At 33.5% G+C, this 24,811-nt stretch overlaps 2 protein-coding genes and 1 non-coding gene across 4 annotated transcripts; 2 read left to right on the top strand and 1 right to left on the bottom strand.

Moving 5' to 3' along the window:
- The first annotated feature begins 544 nt into the window (after window positions 1–544).
- Window positions 545–17,211, top strand: nep-26 (Neprilysin). 2 transcript variants are annotated; one of them, NM_001027368.4, is made up of 14 exons: window positions 545–632; window positions 4,884–4,985; window positions 12,831–13,026; window positions 13,521–13,724; window positions 13,785–14,119; window positions 14,163–14,396; window positions 14,440–14,508; window positions 14,550–14,909; window positions 14,955–15,355; window positions 15,447–15,514; window positions 16,021–16,142; window positions 16,191–16,259; window positions 16,303–16,457; window positions 16,514–17,211. In NM_001027368.4, the coding sequence occupies exons 2-14, from the start codon at window positions 4,983–4,985 to the stop codon at window positions 16,611–16,613; spliced, it is 2,316 nt and encodes a 771-aa protein (NP_001022539.1). In that variant the 5' UTR covers window positions 545–632; window positions 4,884–4,982; the 3' UTR covers window positions 16,614–17,211. The 2 variants fall into 2 exon arrangements, with proteins under 2 accessions (NP_001022539.1, NP_001022540.1); NM_001027369.5 differs by lacking the exons at window positions 545–632; window positions 4,884–4,985 and adding an exon at window positions 11,740–11,874.
- On the bottom strand, window positions 4,984–6,585 carry anr-52. Its single transcript, NR_101740.1, has 2 exons — window positions 6,485–6,585; window positions 4,984–5,361 (listed from the first exon to the last, which is right to left on the bottom strand).
- A 3,804-nt stretch (window positions 17,212–21,015) lies between the features above and the next one.
- Window positions 21,016–22,015, top strand: nssp-23 (uncharacterized protein). The gene is made up of 3 exons (NM_001377850.2): window positions 21,016–21,118; window positions 21,649–21,740; window positions 21,851–22,015. Exons 1-3 carry the CDS (start codon window positions 21,108–21,110, stop codon window positions 21,943–21,945), a joined length of 198 nt encoding a protein of 65 aa, NP_001364582.1. The 5' UTR covers window positions 21,016–21,107; the 3' UTR covers window positions 21,946–22,015.
- Window positions 22,016–24,811: the final 2,796 nt, after the last annotated feature.

Here is a 24,811-nt window from a genome sequence, read left to right as displayed (position 1 = left end):
CTTCAAGCCGTCGATCTCTCTGATCCCTCTCAAAAACTCTGTTACTCTCCTTGACCTGTGACGTCACATCGGCTCCCAGAGCACATCATGCTGCTCCCGCAGGAAGAAGGAATGTGACGTGGCTGACGTCACGTGTAATTTGTCATATTGCTAATTGGTAGGTGGCAACAAGAAGAAGTTTGAGCAGGAAGAAGAAGAAGAAGAAGAAGATGAACAATTTGGGCGGAGTTTAAATTTAATCTAGATTATTCGGGTACATACTTTTTTCTATCTTTTTTTCTTTGCACAGTCTATTGTTCTTGACTACATTCTCTTATTTGTGATAACTTAAGCAATACAATTGATAGATTATATCAAATGATAAGTAAGTTAATCTCTCTCCCGCCTTCCCATAAAATGACGATAATTTCACACGAAACAATCTCATGGTAATCCCTAGTTGTTTTTCCAAAAATTTCTCTGTTTTAATCTAACGAGCGATGGCTTCAATTTTTGGCCGATGTCGTAGTGTGTTCTTAAAGTGGGCGGAGCTTGTGGTGAGCTAGAACTATGAGCTGGAAATCATAATGAAAGTGATAATGAGGTCTTCACTGGTTTCGAGATTAATTATCTTTTTTGAAGATATGCTTCAGGTAAGGTTTTGAAATTATTCTTTTCGATTTTCGCTTACAAGCATGCCATTTTGTTAACAAAATATACCTTTAAATTTAGATCTTAAAATTTGGTCTTTAATGAAATACATATTGAAATACATATTACATAATTGTCAAAAGATGATAATTATTGTCTTATTTTACGCATGGGTCTCGCCACGAAGACAACGCAATTAGTGTAATTTTAAAGGCCGCCATTACACCATGTTTTTCACAGCCAGTTACAGTAACTTGTTGTCAGCGTGGTGAGACCCATGACGCCTACGTAAAAAATAAAATAAATAGAAACAGTTAAAAATGATGTTACATCATCTACCGTAATCCCTTTATGATATCACTGCTGATCTTGTTTCCACCGTTCCGCACCGATGCGACTGTAATTCTTCCTCCTCACTAACCAGCTGAAATTCTTGCTCTTTTGCGACACTCTCTCATCAAATGACGTGAAAAAGAAGATCAGATGTAGCTCACGTGTCCCCCTGTCATTCAGTTCCACCCTCAACTCTTGGACTTTTTTTTCGAAGAAGAAGAAATTCACTTCTTCGGACTTTTCGTCGAAGGTGATGTTGATGCAAAGAAATTGCATATTAAACGAGTTACTACTTCACCTAAACGTTTTATTTTTCACGATGTACCTGATTTTGTATCGTGATTTCCGGAATAAGGGAAAGCTGTGCTAACTGTGTTTTTTTCTGAATTTTTAAGTTTATCAAAAGATCGTTTTTAAACTAGAAATTTGAGGTTCATCTTACTTACGGGGAAAATTATACATTCGCTATTATGTAATCTTTTTGCAAAAAAAAAACTCTGTGAGGCACATTTGTCGGAATGGGTCTCACCACGCGGAACGAGTTTCGTAAATATTTTCAGCACGCACCTTTGGGTTTTCTATAAGAAACGTAGAGTTTTTTCTTATTTCGTGATTGTTTTGTTTTCAGAAAAAAAAATAGTTTGAAAACTTGTGAAGCATGCCCTATTTTTTTATAAATATTTTTTTAGGACCAATAACGCTAATTAGATAATAATGAACCCCTGTTCATTCATGACGTCACTTATTCGAGAACGGCACTCGCGCCTACTCAAATTTGTTTTTGGTTGATGAGGTTTGAATTGGCGGGACAAAAATAAATTAATAGAAGGTGGTTGACGAAAAAAAGAAAGACAATTGTGGCTGAAAGCGGAACTTACTGAAAGAAAAATGCTCAGTTGAGCATGTTTGGAAGTGTACATACACATTTTAACACAGTAATCAAATAGTTTACAGCTAATTTTTTTTTAATTGCTCGGGCCGTTCTAAGATTGTTGCCTTGTTACAATACTTTGGCACTGTATTCTTTCAAATTTGGTAAGACCTGGAATGTGAAATGAAAACTCGAAAAGTTATCTTTCAAAACTGGACGTCCGGTTTGTCAGCTTTATTTTCAAAATACCTAGGTCTATGCATGAGGCGAGATCCATTCAAAAAAGAGATAAGAACAAACCAAAGTTGATCGGTCCCTCTGTTAGCTCCTCCACACGCCCACACAAAGATCTTGCTAATTTCGAATTCCTTGTGCTAATTGCTGCTCCAGGAGCACAGTGATCATGGCTCGTCGTCTCTTCGTACAACCTTGGATAATTGTTGTCCACTCTCCCCGACCACGCCCCCATTTTCTCTGCGAATTCGCGCGTACATTCTAATCCTATATTTCTCACCCCTATATCTATTTAATTACAACTTCAAGATTACCCGCAATTTTTTTTTCTTCCAATTTCCATTCCAATTGCTTTTCGTTCCAACCCTTTTGATCCGTAGCGAGGAGCAACAATTCGTTTTGCACAGGTGTTCAAACAGAAAATCCGAAATGAAAAATTGGAAAAAAAATTAAAAATGAAACATAAGTCTTGCCGGCATTCCTCTTGTCAAGAGAAGCAGATTCATAAAATCTTTGTGTTTTCATTTATTTTTTCTTGCCGAGAAAAAAGTTTTCTTTCGGAATTTTTTTTTGTGTTTTTATGAGCGATTCAAATGTCTAGACTAATCATATGTGGTCGTTAGTTGGAGCATTTTTTGAATTTTTGAAACAAATATTAATTTCTTCTGATTTAGGAAGTTTTGCTTTTTAAGCGAACTTCACTTCAGTTTTGTAGGTAGCTTTTGAAATAATATCGAAATCATATATGTTTGAATTTCCTCCAAAATGAAAACTGCAAGACCAATCAGCGATTCGCGCAGACACTATTCAACCAATCAGATGAAGCTATCGAAGTTTGCTGATTGGCTCGAAAATGAGTTTGGTTTCTCATTTTGAGTGAATTCAAACTTGGAGATTAGCCAAAAGTGAAATATCGCATATTTAAAAGTTGGATTTTTTATAGTTATTTTTTAATAGTTAATCCAAACAGGCTCAAGACTTTTCAATCTTTTGTGTCATGGTTTCGGTCGTTCAAATTTTCCCTTTAGAAGTATTAATTTTCAAAACATTTGATTCTTTTAAAATTCAAATTCAATGAAGTGTTATATAAATGTAATCTTTATGATCTTATACCTCATTCAATCCCAACCACCCTCTTACCAATTCATTTTCATTTTTAATATTTGCTCAATGCCACGTCATCATCGAAATGTGTGAAAGGGGATTGGTTTTGTTTATTTTTTAGTTCTGGAAGGGATCTACCAAGATGTATACTTTTAAGATGAGATAGAACTTTCTCGAATTTTTTTGTTGCAATTTTGATATTGCCCTTTTTATCCATATTCTTTCGTGGTTTTGAAGTGGATTAATTTTTCAATAACTCTTAAAATGTCTTCAAAAAAAGGGTATATGAAGCTATTATAGCCATTTTCAGTTCTAGAGTAGTACTTGTAGTTAGTAACATCTAGAATACCTGCGGTTCACGAAAAATTGATTTAGTTTATTTCAAAACTCGGTCTTCAAAAAAAAAATTTCCATTTCAATCTCCAAGTCACATTTGTTTCTTTTTCTCAGTCTTATCAACATGTCAACGTGCTCTGAATTGCAACAATTTTTTGAAAAGAGAATATGCACAAATTTACCCACATTTTTTGCGTCACCCAACCAAAAAGTGGGATGTCCTCTCGTCGAGTGTATGCCCACCCTCGATCGACACGTTGATTGAACTGTCCCTTGGGTGTCACTCGATAAAGCTCAACAACAGCCACTCATGCCACAATTTTGCGCACCCTCTTAATGCCTGTAGACGTTTTTTTTTTCAGCAAAAGCGCTCTATGGAACTTTTTTGTTGCCTGTTCTTCCTACGCAGACCGCACAAAAAATCGGTGGCCGAATTTTATTTTTTTAAATCTGCGATAAAATTGATCTGAAAATAACATTTTCTGTATATAAAATTTTCTCTATTGGCTTTTTTTTTTAATTTTGGTCCCAATTCAAATTAGAAAATTATCGTTCATTTTTCTATTTTGTAAATAGATCTATGACCGCGGCCTAGGTTCCCACATTTCTTCCATTTTAAAAATTAAATCAGAATGAAAAATCATGATTGCTATCATATATTTAGAAATCGGAATTTATAGATTTCACTTAAAATATTTAAAAAAATTTCGGACAAAGAATAATATCTCAAATTGCTGAAAATAATTTGATTAATTTTTTTCAACCTCCCTTTTAAAAAATTAATTTTTTTCTGACTGAAACACATCAAAATTGTCAAACACAAAAAAACCAATAATATATGCTACCCACAATTCACGAGTTGTAACCTCTCCAAACTAAAGGTCCCGACACGAAAAGACATTTATTGCATCTGTCTATTCCAATGACATTTGCAGTTTTAATGATTAATTTTAAAATTCGCCTGGAATATTTGCTTTTGTTTCCAAGTAAAAACTGGAAGCTTTAACAAAATTTTCATAGAATGCACGTCACTCTGGAAGCTAAAAAAAAGAAATTTCGATTTAGATAATTGATTTTCTTCTCGTCATACCTACCTCGAAATAACTTTCAAAATTGTGCTAGATTTTTTTTTTCGTCATGTATATAAATTTGGTCTTTGAAATTTATGATCTCAAGATTTCAATAAAAAAAATGTCTGCTATAAAAATTGTTTTTAAATTTTATTCATCAACCCTATCGTCTCTTGGTAATCCAGATCATCTTAGATCACCTTTGGTCTTCTAGTAAAATCTTTGATTATTGTAACTAATTTCAAAATTATCGTAATCTAAGATAAATCGTCACCGTTTCCAAAAATAAGCCTCCTATTTTTCAGACGAGCCGTTGTAAAACAAGGCGGCGTTGCAGTGGCGGTGGCGAAGCAGATGCGATCAGTCGACGGAATTCTGTTACGAATGCGGATATTACAAGGATTATGGTGAGTATTTATGAGATTAAATACTTAGGAGAAATTCTACAAAATAAAAAAAATATTTAAAAAATAACGAAAGAAAAAAGCAAACGAGAAAAAAGGGGAATCCCAAAAATGTCTGGCTTCAGATTTAGAGTTGATAGTGAGTACAGACCGTGCCAAATATTCTGAAAAAATTCAAATACAATTTCCCGCCGTTTTTTTTTACATTACCACTGCAAAATCGTTGTATTCTCGTATCCTACAACTTTTCAACTAATTATTTCTTTGCAAAACAAATCTCAAGTAGATTATTTGTAACCCTCAAGGACATTGTCATTGCCACGTCATCGTTTGCTGAACGAGTGGATAGGAAGCGTGGGAGCATAAGTGGTTCCAGTTTCTGAGAAATAACACAACTTTAGTCAATTGGCCATGTTTATTTATGTATTTTTTCGAATAATTTGTATATGTGGTGGGCGGGTGCAGTTCATATGTAATATTTCTGCAATTATTTGAACTCTGAAATGCTCTAATGCTTAAAATAAGAAATATTTTGGAACCAAAAACTGTGTTCAACAAAATCAATTTTGGTTTGAAAGCTGTGAGTTGATTGTTTTCAAAAAAGCTGATGGCTTGATGTACTCTGAGAAAAAATGCAGTCCAATAAACTTTTGAACTCAAAAAATTTTTTAAATATCAGAATCAAAATTTTCAAATTTTCACTCATAGGGTTTGTTCTAAAAAAATCATATTTCAATTAAAAATATCAAATACTTTTATTTGGAAACGCAAATTTTTTTTGTTGTTTCTTTTAAAAAATTACTAACAGAAGTCTCATTTTTTGAAGATGCTTGGACTTCCAGTGACCTCAAAAGTTTGAACTAGGTGAAAGATCTAATAAATTTTTAACAAAAGAGACCAGAACGTTTTCTTAAATGTTCGAAAAATATTTAGAGCGTAAGGTACAACAATTCATAATGCAAAAATTGCAACTTTCTCTCCAGCCTGTTTAAATTGCTCTGAAATATTTTACAGTTGAATTAATATATTACTTTGCGTTTTATAATGCAAAATACATTGCTAGACTAAAGATGAGACTGTGCCTTCTACTCATTTCGTATTACTTATCAAATCATAACCATTCCAATAATATCTCATTGTTTCTCTCTATTCCAAAAAATGTGTTGATCGTCTTGATTTCTCCATCAGTTTACCAAAAAGGTCTAATCAATCATTATCGCTACACATGACGCTTCCGTGACGTCATACAGTTTTCCATAAGTTAATATTGAAGTACAGTCGAACCAGAAAAGAACAGTACCACGTGACTGACGGAAATAAAAAGTATCGATGTACTTTTTTAGAAGTTTCTGTTGCATTTTTTGCATCTTTGAGTCTTTTGTTTGATTATCAACTTAGCCATCATATATTTTGTGATACGTGATGAAAAGGAAACAATTTGAACTTGACCGTCCTAGCTAATGAATAAAATGGATAAACCCTGTGGAGATTTCCAAACTTACAGAAATTTGTCTGTCTGCAGAAAAAAATCCGCTCGTTTCAAATTTTGTGTCTTCTGGCGATTAATAATCGCAAGAAGAAACTTAATATCAATACATTCTCTATCAAAAATCATTCCCCCATTTTATAATATATATCAGTTCCACCCAAACTTTTTTTTCTCGAATCACGACCACACCTATGACCACTGTCCACCAGCTTCTTCTCTCCTAAAACCAGTTTAGGCTTCCGCAACAAGTCAACTTCCTTTTTTTCTTAAACAAAAGATGATAATGACGCCAAGGTGGCTGGGAACTTTTTTGAAATGTTTTTTTTAAATTCAATTGAATTGTTTTTTTTTCTATTTTGATCGGGCATTTTTTCAAAAACTCGTTAAATTGGACAACACAATGTGACACATTTTGCGTCATAATCTTTGTAGACTAGTTGAATTTAAAACACAGTTCATTTTGATTTTTTTGTTGAAAAATTGTTGCGAACTCAGGTTCTATACGAGTTTGATGGTTTTTCGTGCTTCAGTAGTTCATAGTACCTGCATTTTGTCTAGTCACCGAACCCGAAAAATGTTGGCTCAGGTTTCTTGTCAGCCCTACCGGTAAGAAGGTTGGTAGGCAAGTATGTAGGTAGATAGGCCTGAAAACAAGCTTTCCCCAGATAGAAAAGCCTGATATTTTGGTTTTAGGCTTTAAATTGACATCACTCTTCAATTGTTCTTTTGTGTAAAACATGAGTCAATATTTGAAATAGGAGAGAACACGTCTGCAAACAGCCAACTGACAAGATTTTAACAAGCTTGATTCTCAGAAAGTGGCTATGCTTTGAAGAAATCGTATATTCGATTTTAAAAGCTTTATGTTATGAATTTCTCGAAAACAATATTCAAAGAACCACTCCCTTTCTCTGAAACTAGCAATCTTCTGTTTGGGGGTGGGTGGGGCTTTAATATAACTGACAAGTTTACATATTTGATGGCATTTGACAACTCTTTTTTTTTTTGATGCGATTGTTGTCACATTTCTCAGATTTTTTTGGGTGAGTACTTGTGATTCATGTTGCATACCAGAAAAGTTCCAGAATAAATGCGTTTCATGTAATTTTAAGGGCTTGTTAGGTTTACCTTGCTGTCTCCGGAATTCGAACGAAAAATTAATTTTCTTGTTTTCCTACTTTTTTCCCTTTAAATTTTTATATTTCCCCGTCTGATGAATATTCTTTGAAACCCAATCCTTTTTCAATTCCGTTGTTTTTCCGTCTCATTTTGAGCGAACTTTGAACACCGTGACACTTTTATTGCGATTATATTAGAAAATTTAAAAAAATGTATATTCAAAAAACAAGAAAAAATTGAACTGTAAATTTAAGTTTGCTTTTCGTCTTAATTCAATTGGTTATCCAGGCATCTCCAGTTTAGATTAAGCTTGGAAGTTAGGCCGCGCAGTCTGCTCCAACTCCAACTCCTACCAATTTTTGAGCCAAACTTTTCTTGAGGCTCTTCAAATTCGATCAAACTTGGGCTAAAGCTTTAAAAAGTCTTGGTCGAGTCTTTTCAGTTTGACAGAAGCTTTACCAATTTAACAATTTTTTTTCGAAAAGGCCATAAGTGTATGCTTCTAGCCAATAACTTACGGAGTTTCCTGTGAAATATCCTGAAATTGTAGTACTAGTTCTGAGTTGGTTTATTGTCATTTTGTTTTATTTTTTGGAGAATCTTCCGATTCACCTGAACTCGTAATTCGAGCTCAACCCATATACGGCCATATTCTCTTTTTGTTTTTCCTGGTTGACGTCATAGAGAATCCTACCTCTTTTTGACATGGTAGAGCCATGTCATGTGATCCTTAATTGGTAGACCTCCTCCATAGTAAATGGATATACGGAAAAGGGGAGATGGAAGAAAATGAATGAAAAGCAATTTGTGAATGAGATGGACATAGCTGAGCTCTAGTTGTACTGGTGGTGGCGGTGGTGGTGGTAGACACTTACGTTTAAATAAAATAAAAGGCCCAATTTATTGGGGATACCGAGAGTGTCATGTTCTTCGGTTTCTCCGTTTTCTTTTTGTATTCTTTTTTGGAAAGATTTTGAAGGAGTTGCGGAAGTGTATACGACCTTTGGAAAACGGTGGAAATTTTGGATAACGAAGCTTATATTATCCTCAATTAGATCGTAACTTACTACGGTATGAAGGCTCCAGCTCTTTCTCAAACCGTTTCCTAAAATATGGAGTTAAGACGTAACTCTAAGCTCAAAACTTTTATTTCTTTAAAAATTAGTATGAAGTTAAAAGTAATCGATAGTGTAGGCCAGAGAGCAATCGTGATAGAGAGTCAATTTCAAACTACATATGAACAAATATTCGTCATATTCGTGACGAATCATGTAATTTCATTGATTCGCTAATTGGATTGACTCTAAAATAAATTACGAACATTTAGCATTTTTACGAATAAAAATGCAGCTGGATCGCTGCTATCCAAAAAATTTTATTTTAAAATATTCATGCAATTTTCCAATTAATTTTTAAAAATTGTCTGCAAACCCACTTAAACATCATGTCAAATTCAGAAAATCCGCGTTTTTCTTCTTCCTTATTGTCATTTTTTCCAACTCAAATCTCTGATTCATGAGATTTGTCGTCACAACTACTACTATTAAAAAGTGACGAGAAATCTTAAAACGGGTGTTTTTTGTTGTTGAATTCTAAAATTATTCAATCGGAAAATGCATTTTGAGAATTCTGGCAAATTGAATATTAATGATTGGGTATTCTAGAAATTTTTTAAAATCGATTTGCTGAAATATCTGACATGGAGACGTGGTCTAGACATAGGATAAAGCTTAGGCCAAGCTTCAGACTCAGGCTCAAATGTTTCAGCCTAGACCTACTTATATTTAGGTTTAAGCTTATTCTAAATTTTTCTCAAAAATCTTGTGTTTTGCTGTCGGCTACCAATATTCTTCTGAACCGGAAACACCATTTGTTTCGAATTTCCAAACGCTTAAATTTAGGACTATTTGTTTCAAATTTTTTGCATATAAATTCACGATTAGCTTTTTATGATGTGCTTCTGGGAATTTTCTAAAAGTCTTATATTATATTCGACTATTTTTCTGATACGTCGAGTGTTATATATGTACTTTTCCATCTAAATTAGCGGTTCGGCAACTGATTTCAAATTTTTAGAATCTATAACTTGAAAAGATTTCTTGTAATCGACGTCACTGCTCTGATTATAAGAGTATCATGAAAAGATTCAAAATTTTCAAATAAGATTTCATGCTCACTGAGTTTCACACAATGTAAAACAGGCTAGGTACATATGTCATAAATCTTAATGATCAAAATTTTCTATTTTAAAATTATCATTTTTTCGAATTCTTTTTCACTTTTTGATCTCATCCATTTTTTCTTCAACTTTTCTTGTTTCGATTTGATTCTCACGTTCCCTCAGAAAGAATATAATTGAATTAGAATGGAACAGGCGCAATTGAGAAAAATGAAGAGTGACAGCAGAGCTTTTCAATTATGTAATTTTAAAATGAGAAATTTTCAATATTTTCTAATATATCCATTTTTCCACAGTGATATCATTTCAATCTACATATAAATGTTCCCTGTGTTAATTCAGCAAACTCATTGAACCTGATCTTGTAGAATCTACGTAGTTTGTAGTTTTTTGGCATGAGGAAATCTGGTGCGGAAGTTTTACGATTTTCTGTTTACAAGCAGAAATGTTTGTGAGAACGCTAGATGATATTTTTGGTTTATACTCTAATGTCGTTACCACCACTTTTTTTAATTTGTAGATTTTTTATTGGTAGGAACTTTTGAATGATGTTAGGATTCTTGTCGAAATTTTAAGTAAAGTTTAAGATTTTTGGTATTTTTTTATGAAAATTTTTGGTATTTTTTTGTAGAATTTTTCTCTCGAGTTAGAAGTTCGAAAAAAATCACTGTGCGTATTCTAGACAACCTAACTAAATATATTATCTGAAACCCAATTACCAAATGTTGACGAAGCAAAATAAGATCGAAACAAACATTTTGTAATCTACTTACCACCTATTTATTTTATTACTCACCCGCTCTATACATTCCTACTCAATTTTCAGTAACCCCCGCAAAAAAGCAGGTACTCCATCTTGCCAAAACTAGAGGTAATCTAGACAATTAGCCTTTGAAACTGCATATCATAAATCATTAAATTACAACCGAACAATGCAGGGTGTGACCTAGAAAACATGACCCGAATCAGGTGAAGTACCACGTGTAATAGTGTTGGATTCTGAATACTTATCTCTCTTCAAAAAATATTTTGCATCATTCCAGTTATTTTGTAGAAATATGTTCACTCCAAGAACTCTCGTTCATCTAATAGTAAACGAAATGACGTACTCAGTTTTTTCGCACGTTCTTTTACTGAGATGGCACTTTTCAAATGACGTTGATCGCACCGAGACCCAAAAAAAAGTGCTCTAACTTGTAAGCTTGGTTTTTTGAAAGTGGATTATTGCAGTGTTTTTCAATAATATTTTATTATATTCAGTAAATAAGTTTTTTTTAAACTGATTATGAAAAGTAAAACATCTTTATCAAAAAAAGTTTCGTGTATTCAATCCCAATAAATGAACCTTTTTCTACCGTATTTTATATGCGACTTGCACCACCATTGATCAACTTTGACGGCGTATATCTTGGTTGTCTTAAATCCTACTAAAAAGTTGTATACAGGTAAAATGTGGAAAAATATTTTGCACGTATTTCATCAGTTGACAATTTTTGATAAAACTAAAGAGAATCAAGATATCATCTTTTAAAGTTAGGAAAAATATGAGAAGTGCCTTTTATTTTCATGATAGGTAGGCAGGCATGTAGGCCGACCAGTTTCTTCTAAGTTAAGAGTGTTCATTTCCGTCGAAACTCACTAAGAATCTGTTAAATTACGATTGTTTCGGAAAACGTGACTCAAAAAACTGATTCACACCTTCTACCACATGTCATGATGAAATTGTTCTTCACACTCCCCGAATCACACACATTTTTTCCCTGTTACACAAAAAATTGCAACACCTCTAGAGATCCGATCTGTCCCCTTGTTTTCACCTCTGCAGATTTTTATGTGTGTCGTCATCAGTCCGCGAGATCCATTCCTCATCACTTTTACCTTATCTTTTATCTCTTTTCTATTTATCCTCCATTATCATCTACCATCATTATAATTGTTTTCTGAGATATCTGGAAGCAAATAATTTTCAGCAAAGCAAAAAGATAAAAGCAGATATGACCAGGTTACTGGAAAAGTTACAAAGAAGCTTATCACACGAGATGCGTTCATACAGCTCGTTGAACCCGCTTTTACCATCTGAAGACACCCCTATTCAGTCGTTTTCGGTAAGAATTTTAGGGAGTTACTGTAGGCTACTGTATCGACTATTTGGGTGCTTCATTGGCTGTGTAAAAACCCATTAAACTATAAATTATAAATAACTTACTTTTTTTTAAATTTTTATTCTGCTTCAGACCATCTGCCATTCTTTAATTTTTGAAAAAATTTTAAAACTCAAAAACACAAAAAATATTTTTTTTCAAAAGGAAACACCAACACTCAGGATCTTATTCTTAGTTTATTGACTAACCAATGAATTTGTAGCTAGCATAATGATTAGGCAAGAAGATACAATTCACTTTTGTACCCATTCTTGCCTTTAGTCTGATTCAGGTGGTAGTGGAGGGTTAGACTCTTTATATTCATTTTTTCTAATGACTCTTACTATGAGTTCAAGTCATGATAGCAGACGAGTTTACAGGATATTGAAAAATCAAAACTCTTTAGCTATTTCTATTATTTCAGCTGATACAGTGGATGTAAGTTTTTTTGGAAAGAAAAAACATATGTTAAGCACATGGCTTATACTAATCCGAGAGTGAAGAACTCAGCTTAAACTTTAGCAATATGCACTAAATCCTTTAATAGTCCTAAATCCTTCCCATAAATAGATCAACATTCATTTTGAACAATTCTATCAAATGTTATACTATAATGTTTTGGCCGTGGTAAAAGTTTTGTCCAACTTATATATCGCAAGAAACGCCAAAATTTAATATAAAAAAAGTCTGTAATCGACGTTTTCCAAACATTTTCATTTCAAGAAAATTAAGAAATGTTTCAAAAAATCTGGAGATCAGATTAATTTTTATGTTAGTGTTTATTAAATTGTCAAGAAAAATTATCAATTCTATAAAAACACTGAAAACCTTTTAGACTTACGGTAAGTGTATAAAATTCTGGAACCTAATGAAAACTCATCTAACTAGCTGATATAATTTCAAAAACGTGGGATTTTCAGAATGGCGTATCTCTCGAAGAGGGAAAACAAGCATCGTCTTCATTGTTGCGTGATACAGGTCAACCCTCGTCAAGCCGGTCAAAAGAGGCGATTAGCAGCTCTTCGAAAGGCTGCCTATTGCTCACAGTACTTGTCATTTTTCTATTCGTAACGCTCAGCTTCGCCATCGCCTGTTTTCTCTACTATCAAACATTACGTGAGTTTTTAGACATTTTGAAAAACGAATGTTTTCGATTCAGTTTTTTCGAAAAGGATTTATTTTGAAACCACAAATAATATGAATCAGACTTAATTCGTCAGATTGAAACAAGTATTTTAACCTAAAATCTTAGCATTTATCGTTTAAAGTCAGAGCTGTTTTTTTTGTGACTAAGATGTGACCAACGTGACTACAGAAAGGTACCCTTATATACAGTAGTTCAGCCAGAAATATTACTGATTCCTAATGTGAAAGTAGTTCCCTTATAATAGTAAGTAAAAAAATTATGTTTATATAATTACATTTTATTATTTTATCGTTTGCAAATAGAGGGCATACAAAAAACTGATTAAATTATAGCAGAATTCTAGAAAAAAATTGCAATCCACTATATGACCCCAAATGAACCCACCTCAAAATTTATCTCATTAAAAAAAAATCAAAATTCAAAGTTCATAGATTATTTAAGTTCTAATTTATTTTCTTTTCAGCTTGTACATCAGAAGAGTGCGTAATGACAGCGTCACGTCTTCTGAAACGAGTCGATCAAAGTGTCGAACCGTGTGATAACTTCTATCAGTTTGCGTGTGGTGGATGGATAAATCAATCTGTAAATCTTAAATATGATTCCTGGAATACACTTTATGAAACTCAACGGACTGCACACGATCAGATTGTACAGGCTATGCATAAAAGTAGGCATTAAAGTTTTTCTTGAAACAATACAATTTTAAACAAAAACCGAAATTTTTCAGTTAACGATGGTTCTTACCCTCTTCCAACAAATGCTGGAGAGAGAGCGGCTGCAAAAATGTATGAGCAATGTATGGATACTGACACTTTGGAGCAAACAGGCCTTCATTTATGGGAACGATTTGTTGACGAGCTTGGTGGTTGGATGCCAGAGTTAAAGAACGGAGCATTGGAGCAAGAAGAGAGTTTTGAAATTGAGTTGGATGAAGATGAGAAGAAGAGAAGACGGTTTGAAATTGAAGATATCATTCTAAGCGCATTCAATTATTCCGTTTTTCCATTGTTTTGGGCAGGAGTTGAAGTTAATTACTTGAACTCTAAAGAACACTTGATTACGGTAAGAACTTTATTATTTTAAAACTTAAAATTTTTTATTGCAGATCTATGAGCAACTTCCTATCCTTCTGGCTCCAGAAAAATATCACTATAACAAAGAACTTACCCCTGAAATGATTTATGGAAAAATGGAGGGTCCCCCAGTGACAAGAGCTCTGCAACAGGTTGGAGAAGAGCTCTCGGCGGTTCTTGGTTTTGATTCGACTGATGAAAAAGTTCGAATGATGATTGCAAATATGATCTACCTCGAGTACCAGATCACTATGGCTGGTTCTACTGTAAGTTTTATTCATATTTAACTTTTAAATTGATTTTTTTCAGTTCTACAAAGAGAAAAAAGAGCGATATACGGTTGTGATGCTTCGAGAACTTCAAGAAATTGCGCCAGCTGTAAGTTGAAATTCAAATTTGTTGGCTTAAGAGATTTTCAGATCAACTGGCACTACTTCCTGTCGCGCCTCGTCGGTGAAAACTTGTCACACTCGGAGCCAATCGCTCTCAAAACGGGTACCCAATGGATTCCGATTCTCTCGGCAATCGTTGAAAAATTGAAACAATCCAGAAGTGGAGTGGCGGTATTAAAGAATTACGTGAAATGGAAAACTATCATGTTCCATTTGGCATATGCTTCACCTAAATGTCGGGATGGACTACTGTGGATGGCGGTTTCATTGTACTCAGGAGCTGCTAGTCAAAGAAAAGAGTTTTGTGTATTGAGATTGTCAGGAATCTTTCCGTTGTCATTGCCATCGATCTTGAGGAAAATTGACGGAATCGATCATACAGAGAAGGTGAGAGAATTATAGAGCGAAAATTCTAAAATTCACTTTTTTCAGAATGTAAAAGCCGTTCAAAACATTGCCGACCGAATACAGGAAAAATACGAAGAAATGGTCAGATCCAGCAACTTATTTTCGGACAGAGAAACTCGTGAAAATGTCATTGACAAAGTGAATAATATGACAAAGTTTATTGGATTCCCTGATGCAATGCGAAGTGACTATGAAATGGAGAAGGAAGCCGTTAGACTTCATGATACTCTCTTCTGGTCAATGGTTCTAGGAAGTTCATCGGTATATAAAGAACGTCTTCAAAGATTGAGACTTCCCGTTGATCCGAGAAGTTGGGTGGACACACGGCCTGCGATTTCGGTTCCAGCACATAATTATGAACGAAATCTAGTGCAGATTCCATTCGATTCGTTAAGACTACCATATGCAGATGAACATCAATTAGAGTGAGTTTGAAGGGTTTTAAAAACCCCTGAATTTTGTATTCCTTTGTATGACTCCTATTGTAATTCAATTACACATGTTTTGATCTTTTAGTTTCGCCAACTACGCAGGAATCGGAACAATCATTGGACACGAGCTTACCCATGCATTTGATGGACAAGGTTAGTCCCTTCTCGTTTTTTTCCACTTCCTCTCAATGTTTTCCTTCTTTTTCCGTAATGACTAGTAGTAAAAGTCTCCTTTTTAAATGAGTTAACGAGCTGCTTTGAGAAAATAGAGAAGCTTCTCTATCCGTAATGACCTCTCCTCTGTTGGTCATCTTACTCACAATGAGGGTAGTTAAAGAGCTGAATCAAGTGTGCGACCGTGCATCTAATTAGACACTCCTGATGCTATTCTTGGAAAAATATGCGAAACGGATATGTGAACAACACAGAATAACCCACGCAATTCTGAATATGTATAGTTGTCGTTATTTTTATAATGATGAAAAACAGGAAATAATTGAGATAATGTTGTGTGGCTACTTAAATCAAAAATCTAACCAGTTTAGAAAATGGCTGAGTCACTGAAAAAACATGTTTAAAATGATTAGTTCATTTTGTTTTGGAGTTCTCAATTTCTTGGAAGAAGCAAAAATATATATTTCCAAAAAAAATATTTCCAGGTAAACTTCACGGCCCAACTGGAAACCTTGGCGTTTGGTGGAGTACCGATTCAATTCGAGAGTTCAAAGCTCGCGAGCAATGTTTCGTCAAACAATACGCAGGATTAATGGATTCACATGACGTAAGTTCCTGGCTGCGTCCATCCACACTAATTGCGTGTTTACTTCAGATGAATGCTGCTAAGGAAGGTCTCTACGAAAACATTGCCGATCAAGTTGGACTTAAAGTGGCTTACGAGGTACGGGAAAGGGAACTTGGCAAAATTAAATATGGTTTTACAGGCATGGAAGTCTAACGGAAATCAGAACAGCGGACGGATGCCTGGATTAGAAAAGTATTCTCAAGATCAGCTTTTCTTTTTGGCCTACACTCAAGGATGGTGTGCTCTCAGATCAAAGAGCTATAAGTTACAACCACATATGGAAGAGAGAATACGGTACGTCAAATTCTTAAATATTCCTTGTTTCCACTGATGCAAAAAACTATTTTCAGAATGCTTGGCTCCCTACAAAACTCTCCAGAGTTCGCGTCAGCGTGGAAATGCTCATCGGAGAGTTTTATGAATCCGCCCGATAAATGCTCCATTTGGTAGATTATATATATTTCATTATCGTTATTATTCCAACCCCTTCCTCATCAAAAACTCACTCATTTGCACATTCTTTATTACTTTTTGATCTCTTCTTCATATTTTTGCTATTACTCTTTTCTTTTTTTCATTTTAATATTTGGTTGTGTTCGCTTATTCAGCTGTTGATCACCTTCAATCATTCCTTTGTTTTTCCTGACATTTGGGTTCGGAATTCTAAATTCTGAATCTGCAAAAATTCCTTTAATAATACCTCAGCTTTACCCCCTGATTCCCATGATTCCCCACTGACCAAATGCCGAGTAGCAGGTGTATTTTCTCCCATCCAAATGTTTTTATTTTTATTTTTTCTTATTCTGCTAATCGAATCTAATCTTTGAATCTAAATCGAAATCCTAATTTGATTATTTTTACTTTTTTTAAAATATTTTGCAAACATCCGATTTTCTCTAGTCTCTCTCCGTACTCTGTAGGAGTTCTTCACAAAAAACTCTTCTCCCAACACATTTTCCGATCTCCATGTCTTCATTTGATGTTTCTTTGATATTTTGATTGATGACAACTATAACATCAGTTAAAGAATAAAGTTAATCCGACAAATATTTGGGTTTTCTAGAGAAAATTGGCATATAAATAGAAAATTGGTGGATTTCCGATTGACAAAAAAAACAGTAAATGGAACCCGTATTTACAGCTCCACTGAAATTCGAGAGATGATGGAAAGTTTTTCAAGGGAACAGTGTATTGAAATTCTGGAAACTTCTATTCCTGAAACTTTATAAACCAAAGAATCAACATTATTTGCATTTTGATCTTACCGATTTGGTCTTGAAAATTCTAGAAATGTGACTTTTGAATAATCTGTTTCCTCCGATTAATCCTCATTTAATCGAATCTTTTCTGACTAAACCACTCAACAACAATTTTCAAAACAAATCATGTGTCTTTTTTCAATGCTTTTCTTTTGACTTCTTCTCCTCAATCTAGTTTAGGGTCGTTGTGCTCAAGATGACACAAAACACGCAATTCTGACATCTGATTCATGCGGACCAAAAATTTGAAAACGCGGTTTGTGAGACAAATGGCGTTTTTCAGGAAAATACACACCATGGTTGGTCCCAACAAGTTTTCAGACAATTCCTTGGAGAACTGGAAGCCGTTTCAAGAATTTTTTTTATTGCCTACTTCCTTTTTCCTATTATTGTTTCCATGATAAAATAATAGGTTACTCACATATCATATTTTATACGGGAATTTACTCATATCTGAAATTCGTGTTTTCCGCGGACATTCAGAACGTATGATAATTCATCTGAAGCTTTGCCACCCAGTTCAGCCGATGTTCTATGTAAAACAAACAAAATCATATGGTTACGACAGTTTCACATAGACACATAGCTATTTTACAATTTAGAGATATTCAAAGTTTTCTCACATGTTGTTTTCATATATTATTTTTTAATGAGATCCTTGATATCCATGCAAAAATTTAGGTCGAACCAAATTTGCAGCCGACATCAATACTAAGTTTTGTAGTTTTTCCACACATAAAACAATTTAAGTAACGCATGTTTTATTATTCACAGTAGTTATGCTGGTATTCTGCAAGAGTGCAGTTAGGGTACTGTAGGATTTCTGTGGGCATACTGTTGAAGCCAGTTGAAGGAGGTTGCGCTGTAAGTTTTAAGAACTTTCAGGCAGTTCAAATAAACCATATAGATTCCAAATCTCTCAACACCAAAATACAAATTCCCGAAATATTCTACTTGATTTTTTTTGTAAAAATTTTATTAATTTTTTAAACAATTTTATATCTTCCTACTACTTGACATCATTGTTTCTATTTTCATCCAAACTCAAAATATTCAAATTTCCCCTTTTTCTGTAGATCACGTCACATTTTCTTCTGATTGCGTGTCCAAACACCCTTTGCCCTATAGAACACCAAGAATTTTGCAAAACTTTTTCAAGTCCGTCTGTGTGACGTGGTCCCTCCCCCTCATTTTTTTCACTAATTTTCCCTTTTTTTCGAATTTGAATTTTCGAATTCGAAATGTCACTTGTCAACATTAGTCACTTTCTTTGAAAATTACGAATTTCGTTCCAGAATTAAAAAAAAAGCGTTTTCCATATTCTAAATTCCAAAATTCACATGACTTTTATCATTTTAACTATTCCTTATCGTATAGTGTTTCTGATAAGACAGTCCTCCCTCGTGGGTACCAAAAATTGTTTTCTGAACACTATGACCCAATAAGTTTAATAAAAAACTAGTTTTAAACCGGAAATAGTATTATTTTAGTATGTTTCTTGAACTAAAAGTAGTAATACCTAGTAAGTAAGAATTTTCATTTTTAAATTTTAATTTCTTCAAATTTATAAATAATTTTCCACAATACCCCCCCTGCCTGATACTCACAAAAACCTTTTTGGAATGTGGCCTTCTCCACTTCTAAATATGCTTCAAAATTTTCAGAGGCATTTTTTTCTGCAATCGAATAATTTTCATCATAGTACCAAAGTATTTCAAAAATTCATAAAAAATCTAATTCCTTGATCCAAAATCTCCAATTAAACTAATCACAATTGTTTTATTTCAGCATAATCCTTCAGTTGGAAACCCAAAAATAGAAAATTGTTTCCGTTCGATCCATTTCTATTCTCTTTCTATTCTTTTTCGCAGAAAATCGCATTTTCTTCCCACCTTTGTCTTCTCTCGTCACCACACACCAAAATCAGAGTATGGAACTTTGGAACTCAGACTTCTTTTGTTTTTTAGACTCCAATTTCTGTGGGTTCTTAAAACTCGAAGGGTTCAAAGGTTTCTTTAAAAATGGCAAAAAATGTGTTTAAAAGTTTTCTTTGGTTTAGGGTCTTCATCATAAATTTCAATCAGAAATTTTTTCAGTGCATTTTCACTAATTTCGACGCCTGTAAAATTTCTAAGATCGTTTCAAAAATTAAAATATTTCAACAAGCTCTTAAAATGTTTATCTGAAAAATTTTAGATTTAAGTTTAAAGGGTTGAAGGTGAAGCATTGTCGTTTAAAAAAATCTGCCCATTGCCTTCTACATAAAAAATCCCTTCACAAAATCCACACTGGATCACTGAAACAAAAACTAATTAACAAAACCAAAACACCCCAAAAAATTCCGACGCCCGTCCTTCCTCTTTTTCTAAAATGTCCCATTTTCTTTCGTTTTCTTCGATTATTTGTTGCCACCCTCGCATTTTCCCGTTTTGTCCAAATCTGATCATTTCCAAGAATTTAGGCTTATACATATCTTATGATGAGCATGTTTTGGTATTTAAATGTCAATATTTTTATGGGGTTATAAAGTGTAATCATATTTTGAACGCTATTAGCTCAATTTTTCTCGTATAAAATGTAAATTTTTTGAACGGATATGGTAAGAAATTAAAGTTTTTTCGTAAAATATCGTTGTGGTTTCTCAGTTTAATGAATATTCTCCCTTGTTTCTTGAACATTTTCCAAACATTTATGTAGTTTAATCTTTCTCAATTTCATCCTGAACATTTTCAGATCAAAGTACAAAATGTTTCGTTTCAAATTTAAACTTACATTTTGTCCTAAACTTGTCAAACATGGGCTCATCTGCTCCAAGTTTTATTGGCAATGTCACGTGATCTTTCTCTCTCAATTAACTAGTTTTTCATTTGAAAACATTGAACTTTTCTATTCATTTTCTCTACCAGTTTCTCCAAATTTTTATTCTATTCTTTTAGGTACTTTGTGAAAAGTTTAAAAGTGAAATTCAATTTTTGACAAAATTGTATGATACAGAAAATAACAGTTCTCATGACATTTTGTTTCAAAAGTATCATTTCAAAACGATTTCCACAAAAAACATTTTTTGGCAAAGATCACAACATTGTCACAATGATAATCAATTCCAATTCTATATACTCTCTGATACTCCGAGTTTTGAAACAAGAAAAATAAGTAATAATAATTAAGCATGTACATAACTAAATGAATTTATTTCGAGAAACACTACGTCTTTGGAATGAACTAAAAAACATATTCTGTGAGACTCAGCTTTTGCATGTTGTGGAAAACAATACAAATTGAATCCAAGAAAAAAGTTGTGATCACAAGTATTGTACATACTACACCCTTATTTTGTGAATTCGGATAGTTTCTTGTTCATAAATGTCAATTCTTCTCTCTGAAAATTAATTTGGCTAACCAAGGAATTGAAGCAATATTTCAAAAAAATGTGATAACCTATTTTTTGAAAAAGTGTATTTTTACGTCATCACACATCCCAAACATCATCATTTGATCTACAGAATTCCCCATTTTTCCACCAATTTTTGGTTCATTCTCCATTTTTCGTCATCGCCATCAAATTCGGAAATCCGTCCCAAATTCAAATTCAATTTTCAGATTAGCCTCCGCGCGCTCGCCCTGCCTTCTTGAAAGGCTTGCTGACTCGGCGATCAAACTTTTGGGCAACATCATCACACATACGATGAACGCGTTGTAAGTTTATATAATTATTTGATTGGAAAATAATTATTATACGGTTGGTTAATGATTTTTTTGTGTTTTCCAAATTTCGAAACAAAAAAATCTTCGCAAGATTTGAGCCTTTCAAAAAAGTATTCTGGAAAAGTTCACCGCTTCCAGAAAAAGATAAGGAATAACTAACAAATTGATAATTTTTTTGTTTCCAGCTTCAATTATAAGGATTTCCTATTAATTATCACAATTACTAACCAAATCAGCGCTGTCCAAAAGCACTTCAAGATCTTTCCGGTGAACGGTGGGCTTGAATATTTTCCGTGTCTGCCTTCTCTTTTTTCAAAGCTGGTATTTCGTTTTGTTGAAGAACTGCTCAGCTATCAGAATAAAAATTACAAAATAATTCACACTCTAATTAAAATGTAAAGTTAAACATTATGAAGCTAGGAGCTGTCATAATGTAGCTCAGAGTTTGTAGATATATTGAGAAATTATTTTTTTATGTGTTTCATAGTTTTTAAAAAAGTGGCAGCAATATTTTTTTCCAGAATAATTAATGTGGTTCTAATGTTTCTTCTCATTGCAATCTGCTCATCAGTGCCGGCTCCTAGTCAAACGGATCTCAAGAGAATATTTAGAGGTGAGATTCATTTTTTTCTCATAATCAATCGCACTACGTAGGCTAGATACGCTACGTAGGATTGAAACTCAACCGTTCTACTTAACCCAGAACATTTTTTTAATTTTCAGAAATCGCTGCAAACGAGAATGCATATGGAGTGATCCAAGTGGTTCCATATTCGGAACGTCTTCCCGCTTATATGGTGATTGCCAACAAGTGGTGAACCTCTCTTCCCAACTTTTTCTTCTTTTCATTCAAAACTCTCTGTGTTGAACGAAATAAACTCATCGCCATATTTTGATAGTTTTGATAAAATTGGAGCATATGTATTTATAGCAATTGATAAAAAACTAAAACAAATTGAACTCGATAACTAGAAGGGATGTTTTCGAGGGCTATTCGGAGAAAATGTGTTCTAAACTTCCTCGTTGAAATTATATTTTTAATTTTTTGTTTAAGGAAAAGCAAGGCTCCTATAAATTTAACTTTAGTATCAAATAGTTGAATTATCTTCAAAAAGTGCAACCTTAAATGGCAGAAAAGGTTCTCCGAATAAATCAAGGATTATTAACAGGAACATTAAAAGTCATTCTTGGAAAATCTGTCAAAAGAGGCAAGCGCATTTTCAGACACGTGTTGAGCAAAAGTTTCCTTAAAGTAGGTAGGCTTTGGCACGAGGTACCTGAATTATCAAATACCAAGTAGTTTTGAACTTCTACACAGCGTCGGTATGACAAATCTAAAATCAAAAATCCTAAAATTCAAAAAGAAACTGATCTGGACGTGTGATGTATGTCATCAACCCTATCAGCACCTCCACCCCCACCGCCACCTTCAATTTCCGCTTCTGAATATACACTTCCACCCTCTTTTTTTTTTCAAAACTTACTATTCTATATTTTAATTCGCATGACGAATTTTTTTCTTCAAAAAAAAGGAAAAAACTTAAAAATACAACTGCTTTTCCTCTGAGGTTTATAACGATGATGAAGATGATGATGTGACTGAGTGACACATGGTAAACTATTCTTAATTGGCATCGTCATTCAGTCAACGACTTTGTTGTTGGAAATGATTTCATCGAAAAATGAATGGAGAATTCTTTCGATCCTAATTTTGCACAGTCTAGTCTGTCACGACTATTTATTGTCATTTTTCTAGAAAAAATCTGACTTTTGCACAAATTCCCATTCCACCTGAAAATGTGTTTTAGTTTAGTAAATCATTTTGAAAAAATCTCTAAAACTGACAAGAAGTTGCAAATTGTTTTAAAAAAGTTTGATAAATTGTCGGAGATTTTCATTTTTCCAAATTTTAATGAAAATTTCCAGATTATTTTTTAGCATTTTTCCTAATTTTTCAACGCTTTTTTGTAATATTTGGAATATGTGCATGACCTTTTGTAGATTTTATATCCGTTTTCAAAATTTTTGTTAGATAGATCATTGCTAACATACAAAAACTATACACCTTTTGCATCCAATTCTGAAAATTCTTCTTGTACCAATCTGAAGTGTTCGAATTTTGGATAAATGAAAATTAATTAATTACTTCTTTTTTAGTGCCAATAAAATAATTACGAAACTTTTAAAGTAAATTTTTACAATGATTTTTTCCAATTTTTCAGCACTGTACCATTTGCCCTCAATATTATATACTTTTTTAGTTCTCGAATACTTCTCGAATATATTTTGAAACTTAAAATAATCGCCGTTAGCCAGGTTTTCGTGTTTCACAATTTCAAAACATCCTAAAAAAGATGCAAAAGTTTTGCACATTCGTATCCACGAGCTACAAATTATATACAACTGTCGCTTTATTTCCAAAAACTCCTCATTCTGCTAATGACTACTCTTTTCTATTTTCTTTTTCTGTCAAATAGCAAATTTTCGAAATTCCCTAGGTACATTCTCCACCCCCATATTCATTCTTCCTATTTTCATTCATCTTGCTAATATTACTATCAGAGCTGTAAGCTGAAATTCTGATGTCTCGGTGTAATGTACAATCTACAAAAAAACCATATTAGGATTCTCTCCGAGTTTCTCTGTCTTTTTTCTTGCGAGACACTTTTTGGTTTTCGATCTTTTCCATTCAAGTGGTTCCCACGGTATTCAAAATAATCGACACGTGTCCTTTTTGAAGAACTGATTTTTTGAAGTTTGAGTTGTGCAAGTTTCGTCCAATGTTGCTAGTGGTGTTTTGCTAGTACACTTCTTTTTCAAAGTTTATACAACTCTAAATTTTTCGAAGCTACAGTATTCATTGACAGTATTGGGTTTTTGATTATCAAGTATTCATGTTGAGTTCCATTTTTTACTTCAGAAAATTTTGATGTCCAGTTATTTGAATACTTCAGAAAAGAGGTGGTACACCCAACAAAATTGTACGGTTCACTTTGGTTTGTCAGCTCTGGATAGAGTTTTAGCTTTGAAATTTGTTTCGTGCTCTCTAGTTTCGAAGTATGCATGTACATATACGTTTCATATAGAAAATTGTACAGGTGAAGCTTTTGAATCGAAAGATTAAAAAACCCAACCATCTCCTGACCGAAGATAATATACGGTAAAAGGCTGGAAAAGTTTTGTCATCTTTCATCTCTCTATTCTCTCTATTATTAAGAATTTTTATCAATCGATAATGTTATGCAAACTGCACAAGTTCTTGCGTTTCATCAATCTGAACCGTTTCAAAAGAGCCCAAAATCTACATTTCAACTGATTTGCGTGGAGTCGTCTGCAGATACCATTGAGTGATACCAGCCTGGTATGTTATTGGAAGTTGCATTAATACCATTTTATATATTTTCTAGGTTTTTTCAACACAACTATAGTTCTCAAATTCAGTCATTCCTGATTTCCGAAAAATTTGAAATTCTTCAATCATAGATCATCTAACCACGAACTAACTAGTTACTTTCAGATCAAATTTTTAAATAAATTCTTTGCTCTTCCATGTTTTTCCAATTTCTCCCATCAAACCTATTTTCAAATGACGTCTGCTTCTTCTTTTTCTTCTGCAATCGAGATTGTGTTGTGTTTAAGTGAAAAAGTGTCGTCACTTCTTTTCTATTTCACACCCCTGCGTAT

This window comes from Caenorhabditis elegans, chromosome II, assembly GCF_000002985.6.
Source record: "Caenorhabditis elegans chromosome II".
In the NCBI taxonomy this organism is placed as follows: Eukaryota; Metazoa; Nematoda; class Chromadorea; order Rhabditida; family Rhabditidae; genus Caenorhabditis; species Caenorhabditis elegans.
This window is presented reverse-complemented; position numbering and strand designations above follow the sequence as displayed.